The 11,828-nt window shown below is 52.5% G+C and overlaps 1 protein-coding gene across 1 annotated transcript; it reads left to right on the plus strand.

The window, feature by feature from the left end:
* The first annotated feature begins 4,854 nt into the window (after positions 1-4,854).
* Positions 4,855-8,465, plus strand: SP9 (Sp9 transcription factor). Its single transcript, XM_023259470.2, has 2 exons — positions 4,855-4,991; positions 6,014-8,465. Exons 1-2 carry the CDS (start codon positions 4,971-4,973, stop codon positions 7,448-7,450), a joined length of 1,458 nt encoding a protein of 485 aa, XP_023115238.1. The 5' UTR covers positions 4,855-4,970; the 3' UTR covers positions 7,451-8,465.
* Positions 8,466-11,828: the final 3,363 nt, after the last annotated feature.

Genomic DNA, 11,828 nt, shown 5'->3' on the forward strand with positions numbered 1-11,828 from the left:
AAGTTCAGGCTAAGGCAACAAATTGTGCTTCGTTTTTGGTAGGAATGCTCTTAAAAAGAAGAAAGCCAACATTGAATGACACATTTGCTTAGGTCTAAGACCCCTCTGCGGTAGTTGGTAAGGGAGGGAGGAAGGTAAAACTCCAATCTGAATAGGCCCCCCATAGTTTCCGAGTAATGCAGTAAACAAATCTATGATGTTGTTGAATAATCTTCCAATAATTGCAGTCATTAAAATCATCACACAGTCTACAGTCACCTTCCTTCCTTTGACACACCAGAGTCTTTCCTTTAATTGTTAATGCATTTTTGGCTCAGATAAACAGATCAAGGCAGGCTTAAAATATGAGGCCCAGATACATCTAGCAGCAGAAAATTAGTTGTATAGCAAATGTTTGGAGTGTACTTAATAGACTAGGGGTTTTCACTTTCTCCAGTAGACCTTATAGGCAAGAGGGATTTGCATCTCCTGCCCCCTCTAAATAGGAGTAACACTCCTGAGGCAGAGAAAATATCCTTCCTGGCTCTTTTATTTGCCAGGGTTGGGCTGGAATTAGGGCGTTATAGAACAAGTATTAAATGAAAGCTCAGCAGAAATTGTGGGAGAGTTCCTCAATTTTCAATTAATTTTCTCCATTCATTTGATCTCAAGGCTGGCGCTTTTTAAAACATAAATATGTGTTAGCTATAAAAGATTCCCTTCTAATCAAAAGCTGCATTTCATTTGCACCCACAACTGGCAAGCTCCAACTGTGGAAAGGATTCACTGCACTCAACAGGCGCTTCCGTCTGTACCCGCTTCCTTCGCCCTTGTTCATGGCAGGCGACTATGGTACACAGGGGTAGCCTTTTTTTTTTTTTTTAACTCAAGTTATTAATGTATCTCCCCAATTCCCACACCGTGCTGACCTGATAATCACTGCTCTAGTGTAGATCATGCAAATGAAAAGCGTAATTAACTGAGCAAATGATTAAAAAAGGGAGCGCTGTGGCTTACCAAATAAGTAAATAAAGGCAGGTTGGAGGAGGACAGGTCAGATAAATGCTTTTTACGGGCTCCTCTCTGTTCCCTCTCCCCTGTCCCCGCCCCCGGGGTATCTCGGTCCTGGTGGTCGAGGCTTTGGCAGCAGCCAGCAGGGCCTGTGTGAAAACCTTCGGTTCCTCCTCCCCCAGCGCCTCCCCTCCCGCCCACATCCTCAAGTCTCCCCAGCACTACCTCACCCCACCTTGGTGCTGTGTATCCGCTGCTAACTCTGCGACTGGCTGAAGCCCCAGGGAGACTGGACAGCCACCTAATAGTTCGAATTATTCCGAAGATAGCTGGTCCTCCCCGTCCCCACCCTGTTTCCTGTGCATCGGGGAGAAGCATTTTTTTTTTTTTTTTTTTTTCCTGTAGTGTAGGAGCTCCAATCCTTCGGATCAGCGCTAATGACGGAATTGTTTCTCCGGCTTTGCCTTCTAAATGCAGCAACTTGAGCAGTTGTTCGGATCAAAGCTCTCGGGAGAGGCAAAATGGGAGAAACAATATTTGTTCAAAGGAAGTGAACTCTTCCCTTTAATTACCCTATCCTTCTTTATTAGGATTCCTACTGCTTTTTTTTTTTTTTTTGCAAAAAAAAATTATGTTGATTTCCCATAGTGTATTTACGATGTAAATATATTCCAAGATGAAAACGTCACGGATCAATTGTAAAGGACCCGGATACATAATTTTAAAAAATCAGTTTCAGTGTATATGAGGTTCTCACCCCACTTTCGCTGCTCAGTCAGATTTGTTTATGCAGAATCGACATTTAATAGTGCTAATTGCACTCCAGTTAAATTGCCCTGATTGCAGAAAGGGAAGCAATTTTCGTGCTCTCTGTCTGGGTTTGGAAGAAATTGTTTTATATTCACCTCTTTATAAAGAAGTGGAGATAAGGCACCGGGGCCTTTGCACAAATTGCACTTAGGGGCTGACTGGCAGCATTCAGGCGCTATAATAGAGCATTATTTGGCCGTTTTGAATAATGTAAAGCGTTTGCTGAAAGCTATTCTCCCGAAAATTGCTTTAACTTTTAAAAGGGTGATGATTCACTCCAAACCAGGCCTTTGTTACATTGTCATTATTTCCCCAAATGTTTTAACAGTCAGCTCAACACTTTAGCATAACACATTGATCTTTGTTTAAAAACTAGATTTTTTAGAGGATGAAAAAATCTGTCACACGAAAAAAAAAAAAAAACTGGACCTCTTTGGAAAGATCTCCTTGGGGCCCCACCTTAGAGTTACAGTGACCGGGTATCTGCCTGCGTTCGTTTGGAAGATTCCCCTAACTTTTATTGTGATCCGGATGCGTGTATCTAAAGGAATATCCGAGTACCCACGTAGAGAGTCTGACAGCTGGAACCACATTGAAAACGGCAGGAGGGGGAGGGGAGGAGAGGAGGAGAAGGAGAAGAGGAAGGCGACCAGGGCTCCCGGAGCCCTAGGTACCAGCGTGAGCTGTTTTAAATGGTTGACTTGAAAATGTCACTAGTGCTAAGTGGCTTTTCGGATTGTCTTATTTATTACGTTGTCAGGTTTCCTTAAGGAGGGGGTGTGTTGGAGGTGGGGGAGGAGGTGGTAAGGGGAAACCTCTGCGCTTCTCCTACCGGGCTGCGGTGGGTGAGTCGGAAACGCCTCGCTGCCACTTAACAATCCCTCTATTAGTAAATCGACACGGAGACTCCACTGGAAGCCGAGACCGGTCTCCCCTTGCAGGGCAGAAGTCACCTGTTGGGAACGGCTCCGGGTCCCCCTGCCGGGCTTTCTGGCTCTTCCAGTCTGCCAGGATTCTCCCTTAACCTTCCACCCCGAGCCCCCCCCCCGGGGGGGGGGGGGCTTTTGACACCTTTCCTCCTCCCTCCGCGGATTTCCACCACAATCCCCCAGGGCTCAGTGCTCCAGCTTCGCCGCGCTAGTCTCCCGATTCTCCCCCTCTTTCTCTGTCACATTTTCCTCGGTGCTTTCGCCACCTTAAACTAAAGTGGGGGAGGGCACCATTCTGAGCGAAGGTATTATAACGATAAGCAAAGAAAGCAATCCTTACAGCCCTCCCACCCACCGAGTGCACTGAGACGCACGCAGGCTCCATCTTAGGGCCGGGAGAAGAGCCACAGTGGTCGCACGTTTGGGCCAAGAGATATTGTAAAGAGGAGAGAAAACACTGGGGGCACAGTTCCACTCGTGCTCACTTACTCCCCTCCGCAACAACTCTTTTGCACCCAAGCATTTGGAGGTTGTGGTTTACAATGTCTCTTAAAAAGCAGGATGTGGGTTTGGAGGGGAATGTGGTACATTAAACCCGTAGTACCCAGGTCTGTCCGAGGACGCTGGCATTTCTGGTTCAAAAGCAGCTTCAACTGCCCTGAAGAAGAAAGACAAAGTGAGATCCAGAAAGAAAAACAAACAGCTCAGCGATTGCTGAGGGACTCTAGCACGCGCAGTTGTCAGTTTGAGGACACCTCTTTTCACACCGACAAGATCCGGAGAGGACTTCATGATGCTTTCCAGCCTACAAAATGTGGAGGCGCCCACGTGTGGCCTTGTCCCCCGCACTCGCGGATGGAGGTCCCCGAGAGAGGCTCCTGGAGCGTGTCCAGGAAAGCAGGGCTCTGGATGGGGGAACCCATCTCTCAACACGGTGCCCTTGCTGTGCAAAAGAGCCTCTATAGGCCCAGGGGCTCCGGAGTGGGAGCGGGTTGAAGCTGGGGCAAGAAAACTCGACTCCAGGGTGAAACGTGACATGCAAATCTTCACCCGGTTAAACAAACAGCCGAGCAAGCTGCAGCTTCAGCGCGGGTGGCGGTGGGGGCGGACGCAGCTCACGCCGGTCTCTGTTTCCAAAGTTGTTACAACGTGAAAATAAGCGGCTTCGTGCAGCGTGTTGTATGGGCTGATGCCTCCCACCCCCACGCCAGCCCCCAGCGAAACCCGGCAGATAATCAGCACTTCCCACTGTTTAGTCGTATTTGACAACTGGGTTAACCTGGTATCTAGGCGCTGGCGAAACGGTACAAAGGGTGCCCTCAATTACCACTAGAAGCTTCTGGTGTGAGTGGCACTTGTATTACCCCCTGGGTCAGAGGCCAGAGCGACAATTAGGAAGTCACTTAGACCTCTGGGGGAAAATAGCGGGATGCGCAGGCTCCAGGCCCTCCCAACAAGTCTGTGGGTGTAGACCTGGACACAGAGGCCTATTTCTCTCCTCTCAGAGGAGTTGTCCTTTCGCGCCCTCTCCTCAATGTGACTCTGGAGTGGGTAAAACCGAATCCACTGGGGAAAAGGAACTGGGTAGAACACAAACAATGATAAAATTGCGAGCGAGAATGATGGATTCCAGCTGAAGTTGTGCTGCGCAGGCGAGAGCTTAGACACACAAAGTGAGCGTTGACATTTCCGTCTTTACTTGGGCCTTGCCAGTGCGGCCTCCGCCAGGGCGCCCCCTCCCCTCTTGCCTTCTTTCCCACAAGTGGGGAGTGGAATCGGACTGTCAGTCCTAACTTGCATCATCTCGGGGTGGTTCGGGGGGCTTGTGTCTCAGTCTCAACGCTACTTAAACCTGGCTTAGTGCGTGAGTGTAAATTTTTAATTGCACTGTAATTTCTTCAGTCTCTAGCCCGCGGCCCCCCCTCTCCCCCCCCAACACAGCGCTAGCCGCCTTGACTGGCACGCGCCGGGAGCCCTGGCTTGGGCCCCTCGGCGCGTCTGATTGGCTGCGGAGCAGCTCCCGTCTGCTCCGCCTGCGCCCTCATTGGGCGAGAGGCGCAGCCAGCGGCACTTCAAAGCGGGTGCTCCTCGCACTTAGGCTGAGTTTAGCCGGCGGGAGCCCGGAGTCCGCTCGGCGCGAGCGCGGGGACGCGGGAGCTGCGCGGGATCGGAGCAGCCTTCCGGAGCAGCCGCCAGGCTCAGTCCCGCTCCTGGCCCCGCCGCGCAGCCTACGGACCTGCTATGGCCACGTCTATACTCGGGGTAAGTCGGAAGTGCGACAAGGCATTTGCTTGTTTTAACTGCAGCAAATTTTCGTTATGGCTTCTCCGCGTCCGCAGCTCCGGAAAAACTGTTGCTGCCGGACTGCAGCTGCAGCTTCAGCTCCTTTTAGCACTTTCCACATTTCTGGGACTGATTCTTTCCAAGTTATTGAAACCTAGGAGATGCCTTTGTAAGAAAATGATTTGTTAAGCTAGTCCTTTTTTTTTTTTTTTTTTTTAAAGAAAATCTAGAGGTTTCTTTTCTTCCCCTGGTGATTTATACCCCACCCCCCCTTGCTTCGGGGATTGTTGCAATTACGCGACAGTGGTGTTTCCAGAAAACAGCCTTAATCGTTTTTCAGTCCGTGTAGTCACGTTAACAAACATTTACACTTCTGTGGCTCCCCAGTTGCCTGTGACTTTGAAATCCATCGCTGGGTCCCTTCTCCTTGGATTCTTGTTTTCATAATCAAGGGGTTTTTTTTGGGGGGGGGGTGTAAACATTTAAAACAACGTTTTCTATTAAAAAGAGTCAAGTCGTAGTCACCCTTGGGAGGAGTGCCCCAAGTTTCCCCCGCCCCTGAGCCGCTGTTTCGGCCGCCTCCGCCCTCACCCGGTGTTTGTTGTCGATGTGTTTACTTCCGTGCTTTACCCGAAGGGCGATTTGGGGGCCTGAATGAAAGGATCGGGCTTACGGCGAGCGGGAGGCGAGCAACCCGAGTCCGGCCCTGCGTAGGGGTTGCAGCGGCTGAGACGGGGAGAACCGAGACATCTTTGATTTTTAGCCCCACCGGAGAACAACTTTCCAGCGCCGGGACCCTCACCCTTGGGATCGCCCTTGCCCCGTGCGGGGCGCGGCGCATCCTTGGCAAGCGCGCGGGGAGGAGGCGCGAGCCCAGGAGCCACGACCCCCCGGGACCAGTCGAGGGGAAACGAGGCTGCTCACGGGTGCACTTTGTGTCTTCCTCCCACTTCTTCCTGCCCTCCTTCTCCTTGCTCCCTCCCTCACCCCACCCACTTTAGGAAGAGCCGCGCTTCGGAACAACCCCGTTGGCCATGCTGGCGGCGACCTGCAACAAGATCGGCAACACGAGCCCGCTGACGACGCTGCCAGAGTCGAGCGCCTTCGCCAAGGGCGGCTTCCACCCCTGGAAGCGCTCCTCGTCCAGCTGCAACCTCGGCTCCAGCCTCTCGGGCTTCGCCGTGGCCACCGGTGGCCGCGGCTCCGGCGGCCTGGCGGGCGGCTCGGGCGCAGCCAACAGCGCCTTCTGCCTGGCCTCCACGTCCCCCACGTCGTCCGCTTTCAGCAGCGACTACGGCGGCCTCTTTTCCAACTCGGCGGCCGCCGCGGCGGCGGCGGCCGGAGTGTCCCCGCAGGAGGCGGGTGGCCAGTCGGCCTTCATCTCCAAGGTGCACACGACGGCGGCCGACGGCCTGTACCCGCGCGTGGGCATGGCGCACCCGTACGAGTCGTGGTACAAGTCAGGCTTCCACTCGACGCTGGCGGCGGGCGAGGTGACCAACGGCGCGGCGTCGTCGTGGTGGGACGTGCACAGCAGCCCGGGCTCGTGGCTGGAGGTGCAGAACCCCGCTGGGGGGCTCCAGAGCTCGCTGCACTCGGGCGCCCCCCAGGCCTCGCTGCACTCGCAGCTCGGCACCTACAACCCCGACTTCAGCTCGCTCACGCACTCGGCCTTCAGCTCCACGGGCCTCGGCTCCTCGGCCGCCGCCGCCTCGCACTTGCTCTCTACCAGCCAGCACCTGCTGGCTCAGGACGGCTTCAAGCCGGTGCTGCCCTCCTACTCGGACTCCAGCGCCGCGGTGGCGGCTGCTGCCGCCAGCGCCATGATCTCGGGCGCCGCGGCCGCCGCCGCCGGGGGGAGCTCGGCGCGCTCAGCCCGCCGCTATTCCGGCCGCGCCACCTGCGACTGCCCCAACTGCCAGGAGGCGGAGCGGCTGGGCCCGGCCGGGGCGAGCCTGCGGCGCAAGGGCCTGCACAGCTGCCACATCCCGGGCTGCGGCAAGGTGTACGGCAAGACGTCGCACCTGAAAGCGCACCTGCGCTGGCACACGGGCGAACGGCCCTTCGTGTGCAACTGGCTCTTCTGCGGCAAGCGCTTCACGCGCTCGGACGAGCTGCAGCGGCACCTGCGGACTCACACGGGCGAGAAGCGCTTCGCCTGTCCGGTGTGCAACAAGCGCTTCATGCGCAGCGACCACCTGAGCAAACACATTAAGACGCACAACGGGGGTGGCGGGGGCAAAAAGGGCAGCGACAGTGACACGGACGCCAGCAACCTGGAGACGCCCCGCTCCGAGTCTCCTGACCTCATCCTGCACGACTCCGGCGTCAGTGCCGCCCGAGCGGCGGCTGCGGCGGCGGCGGCAGCGGCGGCGGCGGCGGCGGCGGCGGCCTCGGCGGGAGGCAAGGAAGCCGCGTCTGGCCCCAACGACTCTTAGAGGCCGGGCGAGAGGTGCGAGCGAGCGAGTAGAGACACCGAGAGCGAGCGAGAGGTTCGGAGGGCCAGCGAGCGGGGCACGGACGGGTGGGGGCTCCAGTGACGCCCCCGGGCCAGCACGAAGTGCAGCAGCACCCGGCTGCCCGGCCGCTGCTTGCCGGCCAAGCCAGGAGCTCCCCTCTGCTATCCCAGCCCAGACGAGAATCGAACTCGTGATCCTGGAACAAAAGCAAACCACCCTCCGACACAAACAACACTAAAAAAACTGCACACAGACAGACATGAACACACACCGGAGACCTACAACCACAAGCACGCACATTCGCGCGCGCGCGCGCGCGCACGCACACACGCACACACACACAACACTCGCACAAACTTCTCGAGCGAAGAGCAATACACAGAAACGCTCCCACCTCCCTCATCGCCCCCCCCCTCCACTACCCTTCTCTTTACTTTTCTCAAAAAACAAGCCACCACTCTGCAAAGGACTGTCAGAATATTTGAAAACAAACGGGACCTATAAAAACAGACCCTTTGTGTGGATTATATTATATATAAAATGCTCCAAGTCCTGCTTGATATCTACTTACAATGAGACTTTTTTCCTAAAAAGGAAGCATCAAAAAAGGCTGAAGGTGAGAAATTAAACTGGAAGTCTAGTGACAGTTTCTCTGTATTTCATAACATCTGTATAAATAGGGTTCAAAAGATTGTGTTCTTTTTTATTTTCTTGTAAATGTTCATTCGAATAGAGGTTTTTTTTTTTTGGTGAATTCCTGAAATTCAGGGAGTTTTTTTTTTTTTTAATTTTCTGATGCACTTTGTGAAAGTCAGTATATATGTAAAAGATATTTAAGATGTTGAGTTATCATTTCACTCACAGACACGTAAGTTAAGGTCATCTAAAGAAATTAAATGCGTTTATCTGTATGAAGAAAATCTTGACATCATATTTTCATTTTGGTATTATTAAAGGACTCTGAACAATACACTTCCTTTTTTTTAATCCTGTTCCCCTGTCAATATCCTTTATGTGGGTCGACTTTTTTTTGTTGGGAAAAAATTCCTTTAATGTTAGTTTTAGGTAATGTAAGGTTTATGTGAGTTATAAAAGCCATAATACATATACGTTTTTGAGAAGTCAAAATTATTTATTTGTATATCAATAGTGTAAATTAAATTGGGTTATAAGAATGTGTAGTTGTATTACTTAATGAGAGAGCTCTCAAAAGGTGACATTTTAAAACTCTAGGAGCGCCTAAAATAAAACCAAGATCCTTGGCAGCTTTAACTGGGTAGGTGCCTACACCTCCCGGGAGGGGTCAGACAAAACTCCAGTGGGTTTGTTTGTTTTTAAGAAGCGATTTAAAAACAATCTGTGAAAGGAAAAAGCTTTTTAAAAGAAGTCTTTTAGCTCCCAAGGCCCTCTACGTTGGGAGGTGACTCAGGGGAATAAATCGCTAGAGTCAATACCCCGGAAAAGACATTTCATGCCTAAATGAAAATCTTGTTAAATGTTATTAATTTTGACTTAGAGCACACAGCAGCCCCCTGTGCCTTGTATTCCCTTATTAGGGATTCATGTCTTATCAAATATCTAATTAATCTCCTAGACATCATTTGTTCTGGCCAACTTTATCTCAGCTGGTCCACGGGGAAAACTCCAAATATTCTCCGTGACAAAGCTCCCTTGAAGATCTTTTTAATTGTCTAAATTAACTGCACCACATTTGCATGTCAAACGGTAAAGGGCAACCTGAGATAAAATGTAAACGTTTTAAAAGCCCCCAAACTAAGCACTTGATTTGATAACTAGGCTTTTTAATGTTATGGAAGACAACTGCTCCTTTCCTTTTCAAAGACGGCTGATCTATGCAAATAGTGAATTGGAAATGCCTAGGTCCCCGCGCCGTCAAATGGCCCTCGCAGGTTATTTGAATATCAGTGGCGCTGCTTCTGAAAAGGTTCAAGGATGCTCTCTGACTTCTTTGTGATTACTCAGTGCGGCGTCTTATTCTGAAGAAAAAAAACTCAGGAATAATTAAAGGCTGGGATCAGGCCTGGGAACACATTTGGGACAGGAATCTCATTTAGACAGTCTCTTTCAAAATAAGGCACAGTTAAATTGACCAGAAGGCAATTATTGAAATGAAAATTATTTTCACTCTCTTTGTCTCCTGACCACCAACTTAACAGCCCCAGTTTAAAAGAGAGGGAGAAGAGAGGGAGAGACGAAAAAGAAAATTGGTAAATGAGATAATTTCGCAATTCGAAAATGTTAATTTAGAAAATAAAGTACATATTTACAGAATAAAAATATTTCGAAAAGTCTCCCCCACACAATAGGAAACAAAGTCAGCACCAGTGGAATTTTTTTAAAAATTATTATTACTGTCCATCTTGAGAACTTGAATGGAGGCTTGATTTGGGGGGGAAGAAAAAATAAATTATTGTTATTAACAACCAACAAATTGTTTTCTCGCAAACTCTGCTCTGAAAAGCCAAGTAGCAAAGTGGCGATAAAACATAGAGCTAAGGTCCCCAGAGGGGCATTTTGCAGCGTGGGGTTCCGTGGTTTCTTCCCTATCCTCGTTCTTGCGGTCCCCGCAGCCTCGGAACCCCGCTCTTCTTCCTCGAGTTTTCCTCTCTGACCATGTTCTCTCCCCGCTCAAACAGCTCATAACCGGGACCTCGCAGCCCAGCCCCCCCGCGCGCCTTCTGGGTCAGGCCGGGTCTTCTGGAGAAGCTGGCAGGGGTGCGTTTGCTCCGGGGGCTTTGGGCCGCGGCGCAGAAGGCCGAGAGAGGGTGCCGGGCGCGTTTGGGGACTGCGGGCCGGCGGCACGGAGGTGAGAGTGTGGTGGGCTTTCCTGAGGAAGAGGGCGCCCGGGCGTCTGTCCCAGGCAGCTTTGTTTCTCGTGGATAATAAAGGCAGATCAAAGGGCCTGGCCGTGCAGGTCCCGCTCCCCGCGCGGCTCCCTCCGCAGCCCAGTGATCAAGGCCTCTGCGCGCTGCCTCTGCCCCGAGGGTCAGCGGACGTCCATCACCGCGGCTCCGGGAACGGCGGGCGGTGGCCCGGCCCGAGCGTCCAGCCGGGAGACCAGAGCTCGCGGAACCCGCACCCGGAGGAAGCGGGGCCTCTGCTCCCTGGCCCAAACCGACAGGCGAAAATAGACCCCAGGCCTCCCAGCCTCCGCACCCTCAGCCCCAGGGGCCCCTGGGGGCGCGGGGAAGCCCGGACCTGAGCGGGTGGCTACCTGCTGAGGCCGAGCAAATTGGAGAGGGCGTGCGTGGGAGGGGAGAGCCCACGAGCGGGGAGACGAACTCGGTCTCCCCTTGAGAGGGGGCAGCGACTCCCCAAGGCTACCTCGGGGTTCCGGCGGGCGGCATGGGATGCTCCGGCCCGGGGCCCGGGAGGAGCGCGAGGCCGAGGGAGGGGTCCGGGCGCAGACCCGGGCGGGGACCGCGGCCGGGCTGTTGGGGCCGCGGCCGGGGTCTCTGAGTCCCGCGTGGCCCGGGTGAGGGGAAATGCGATTTCGTTTCAGCCGGTTTCTCCCAGCGTTTCCTGTTCTGTAGCTTCCTGCGCAGTGGAGGAGCGAACAAGTTTTCCCCAGCCCTGCGCCCACCCAGCCCCCAAGCCCACCCTCCCCCCGCGGTTACCTTTCCTGGGTCTGTTTGGGCCCCCGTAGACTGAACTGGAGCCTACCTGATGAGGAAAAAGAAAAAGAGAAGAAAAGAGAGATTTTCTTTCGTCCAGGAGACACATCATTATTTTGGCGAGATTATTGTGCACCTGAACGGCGTGTCTGGACATTTCGTCAAATCGTTATAAGTCGCGTAAAATTGAATTTCTTTTTATTCAGATGGAAACTTTATTTATTTTAACTCTAATCTTATTTGCATCTATTATCTGTATTCACCAAGGCTCTCTCCCACTACAAAAATGCAGATGAAGTAAATCTCACATAAATCCCGCCCATTTGTGTAATTGGTATACTAAGTGTTTATTTTAAGTGAGAATAATTTAGCTACAAATTTTCTTAAGGAATAACATTCTTAACACATTAAAAAAAACTGAAAACTCTGATTTGCTTTTATGTTTGACAGTCGCTCTTGATTCCCTTAAGAGGAGCTTGGCGAGTGCGGCTCGCTGGCGCCATCTAGAGCTCCGGGCCGGGAAGGCCGCGCTGCCCGCCTGGCTTGTCGCTATTAGCGCCGGGAGACCGGCGTTTGCCGCGAGCAGCAGCAACCCAGTGAAGCAAGCAAAGAAAAGCGAGTTTTTGTGTACCAGGGGAGGGGGAACGAGCCTCGCTTTTGAGGGGCACTACTTAGCAATGGCCGGTATTGCTGCTTCCAGGAAGGCGGTCGTTTCTGGAACG

The sequence above is a fragment of the Felis catus genome, chromosome C1, assembly GCF_018350175.1.
Source record: "Felis catus isolate Fca126 chromosome C1, F.catus_Fca126_mat1.0, whole genome shotgun sequence".
Lineage (NCBI taxonomy): Eukaryota > Metazoa > Chordata > Mammalia > Carnivora > Felidae > Felis > Felis catus.

Excerpts from the sequence above, each read along its gene's own strand:
- SP9 (XM_023259470.2), top strand. The coding sequence starts at position 4,971 with ATGGCCACGTCTATACTCGGG. Across the intron at positions 4,992-6,013 it reads TGGCCACGTCTATACTCGGG|GAAGAGCCGCGCTTCGGAAC; the intron begins GTAAGTCGGAAG and ends CACCCACTTTAG.